This window comes from Gavialis gangeticus, unplaced genomic scaffold, assembly GCF_001723915.1.
Source record: "Gavialis gangeticus isolate Ggan-Ray unplaced genomic scaffold, GavGan_comp1, whole genome shotgun sequence".
NCBI lineage: Eukaryota > Metazoa > Chordata > Crocodylia > Gavialidae > Gavialis > Gavialis gangeticus.
The window spans coordinates 146,229,164-146,232,629 of record NW_017728992.1 but is presented as its reverse complement, the minus strand read 5'-3'; the positions used below and the strand labels follow the sequence as shown (position 1 = coordinate 146,232,629).

General features: G+C 37.9%; 1 protein-coding gene across 3 annotated transcripts in view; it reads right to left on the bottom strand.

Moving 5' to 3' along the window:
- Nucleotides 1-3,466, bottom strand: part of RALYL (RALY RNA binding protein-like) — a 939,792-nt gene that overhangs the window by 196,353 nt on the left and 739,973 nt on the right. For all 3 annotated transcript variants that reach the window (XM_019527857.1, XM_019527858.1, XM_019527859.1), the window contains one exon: nucleotides 1,732-1,807. In XM_019527857.1, the coding sequence (XP_019383402.1) occupies nucleotides 1,732-1,807 (76 nt within the window). The remainder of the gene's footprint in view (nucleotides 1-1,731; nucleotides 1,808-3,466) is intronic.

The window sequence follows — 3,466 nt, the reverse complement described above, 5'->3', positions numbered from 1 at the left end:
TGCACTTGTCAGTATTGAATCCCATCTTATTCTTATCCGCCCACCCCAGTAGCCTGTCCAGATCCAATTGTAGCCTGTCCCTCCCTTCTAGCATGCCCGCTTCTCCCCACATCTTAGTGTCATCCACAAATTTGAACAAGGTGCTTTTCACCCCTTCATCCAAGTCGCTGATGAAGATATTGAACAGTGTGGGCCCGAGGACTGAGCGCTGGGGGACCCCATTGCCCACAGCCCTCCAGGTTGAAAATGACCAGTCCACCACCACTCTGTGGATGTGGTCCTCCAGCCAATTGGCGACCCATCTGACTGTGTAGCCATTGACACCACAATCTCCTAATTTTTTAACGAGAATTTTAGGCAACTCCAGGTTAAGATGGCAGGTCAGTAGGGGTTTTGAGGATTGCAGTTTTGGAATCTTGGGTGTAAATCTCACCTAAGTGTGCATTTTGGGTGGGCCTTATCTAAATCATATTGTTTATTGTCAGAACATCATGAAAGCCAACCCACATAATAATTCATACTAGATTAATATATTAAAACATAACTATTTGAAGTAAAAACACCATCTAAACTTTTTTAAATGGCTATTAATTTTGGTAATTTTTGGAGATTCAATTTAAAACATGCTGAACTGGCTTTGTAATCAGAGGAAGTCATGCAGCATGTTCTACCAGTAACCCCCTCAAACTGTCTTCAAACTGCAAATCCGGAATCACTAGTTTGTTTTGTAAGTCTGTATCCATGGGTTTTTTTTTAAATTTTAAGTGTATAATTTTATAATATCATTAGTCTTCTAAATAATATCCCAACTTATTTAAAGACTTTCATCTGCACCAAAAAAGAAACTATCAAATCAATCTTTTATAAGTAGATAACTTTAAGGATCTGATTTAAATGTATAAAAAGAATGCAATCTAGAACAACAGATCAATTTCCAGACTGCAGAAACTGAGACCTTGCCTTTATGAGCAATGACAGTATTAAATGCTTTTAAAAATAGCTTTGAAATGTTTCACTACTATTTCAGTATATAATATTCCCTTAAAAGTTTAAAGGGAAAATATTTTTCCAGATTTTTCCCTCTTCCAGCAGGCAAATAAAGGGTATATGATGTGAATATTATAAAAAAAGTATTAGATGATATTGTTAGTTTTTTCCTTGGTATCAGGAGGGCTAAGATTTCAGTCATTGTTTTGTTTATTTCTATGTCTATGCACTATCATCAATAATGTGAGAGGCATTTGAATCCAACAGGGGGAAAAAGTCCTGCAGTTGTTTCAGATGTCATACTGAAAAAGGACAATTATCTCAATACATTTTTCCAAGTACATAATTCAAAAAATTTGCTTTCTCTGCCAGCTTCTTACATTGTGTCAATTAAATGCTCAATAAAGCTATCAGATAAAAAGCATTAGCTATCAAAATCAAAGGCAAAACTGTAGTTTTGGAGTACACTCAAAATTACTTGCAAATATAAAAGCAAACTTCTACTCTTCTTCCCTAAAACTTTTGGCACCCACAAATCTCTCTCATCTCTGGTCAAAAACCCTTTTGTGTAATATGGGGACAACTACTCCAAGGAAAATACTTATTGCACTTAACTCTTCTAGGCTATATATTCCCATCTCTTTGGACATATTCTTGCAAAGAACATATGATTTTAAGGCTACTGTAATTTTTTTTCAATAAAAATGAAGCTGTTCTCAGCTATTGTAATAAATTCCAACCTACCTGTACAGAGCTGAAAGTGGTCGCTTGTTTCCAGGTTTTGGTCTGTAGGGTTTTGGTTCTCCTGCCATGTTGATATCTGAAACAAATATTGGGTGCACATAAGCTAAAGCTTAATAGTTAGGAGTGTGTTTGTGCATATACTAGAGGCGGTGGAAATAAATAATAAATAGTAGAATAAGAAAGCATATATACAATTATGACCTAGATTTTACTACATTAAAATTGTGTTACAAAACTTGTTACAGTGCATGGTGTTTTCAGCAAAGCACCAAAGAAAACATACGGAATGCATTTTTATAACATATGTAATGTATACAGTGGACTGTCACCATTTAAATTTGGGCTAATAATTATTTTAAATCAAAGCCTGAACAACACAGGGACAGTCTGGGGGTTAAAGATACTTCAGCCTGATGGAGGAAAGTGGGAAGTCTTATGCTTCTGTGGAAACCCCTGCTGATTCAACCAGACTTCATCCATGAGAGCTAAACAGTTGAAGACTGAAGCAGTAACTCTACCAAAGTTTGGGGAGAGCAGCATGAGCCAACCACTATAGGCAGACCATCTCCTTCTATACATTTAAATATGGTGATGGGTATGGGTCTCCTACACTCTCATGCTCCTTTTAAGGGAATAAACTTCACTAGTGGTGCTACTTTGAACTGTATTTTACAGTCAGAGAACACAGTAATTCTGGTTGGCTTCCAGGAGTCAGCAACCTCCGGCATGTGTGCTGAGCATGGTACGCAAGGCCATTTTGCTCAGGACGCCACTGCCAGCCCGGGCTCTAAGCAGCTGCTGCCAGCCACGGAGCACAGGCTTCTCCTAGCAGGCGGCTGGGAGGCTGCAAGCCCTGCTGCAAGCAGACCAGGCTCTTTGGGCCGGCTGCAGCCAGGAGGCTGCAAACAGTTGCTCTGGGCTCTGATATGTCGGCACTCCAGCATCTCCCAAGGTAGACATTGTACTTTTTTCGGCACTCCAGCCAAAAAATGTTGCCTATCCCTGACCTAGGCAATGACTGTCATTATCTCTGCCTTCCTCTAAAAGGAAATTAAATGATGTAAAAATATTCACTACTTTCCTCAAATAGAACCCTTTAGGGAAAAAAACAGATTTATAGCTTTAGTTTTTAAATGTATTGTATTCATTTTACTATTTGTAGGTGATAAAAATGCATTGTACTTTCCATACATCATTTTAAAAATCATAAATAGATTCTTTCTTGCACGTACTATGCACTTCACAGCAAAACTAGCCCATTTTCTTATTTCGTGATACATCTGCCCTAAAATATACTAACGTCTGACAAATAAGTACTTTATTACACATCCTAGATTATAGACTTTACTTCTTTTCCGGTGCCAAAACTCTTCCACAAAAACAAGACCAAATAATAAGAATGTGAACATAAGACCACTTTTAGTTTGAGTGATAGTCACTGATAAAGAAAAATAAAATCACAGCCAATTCTTTTGAAAATGCCATGACTCAAATGATTATAAACATAATTACAAAAAATAACTGTGGAAAGTTACAGAGAGCTATTGCAATTTCATGCACATAACCTTTGAACTCTGTTTTAAGCGAAAAGCTGCTTGAACTGTCTTTATATATGCGTGGGTTTTGTTTTGTATTTTCTGGAGGAAAGTAAATGCTACAGCACCAGATCTGTGGAAGCCATGAAGAGAAGCAATACTCCCAGACGGAGCTCATGGTGGAGTCGGTGGCCCCTTGC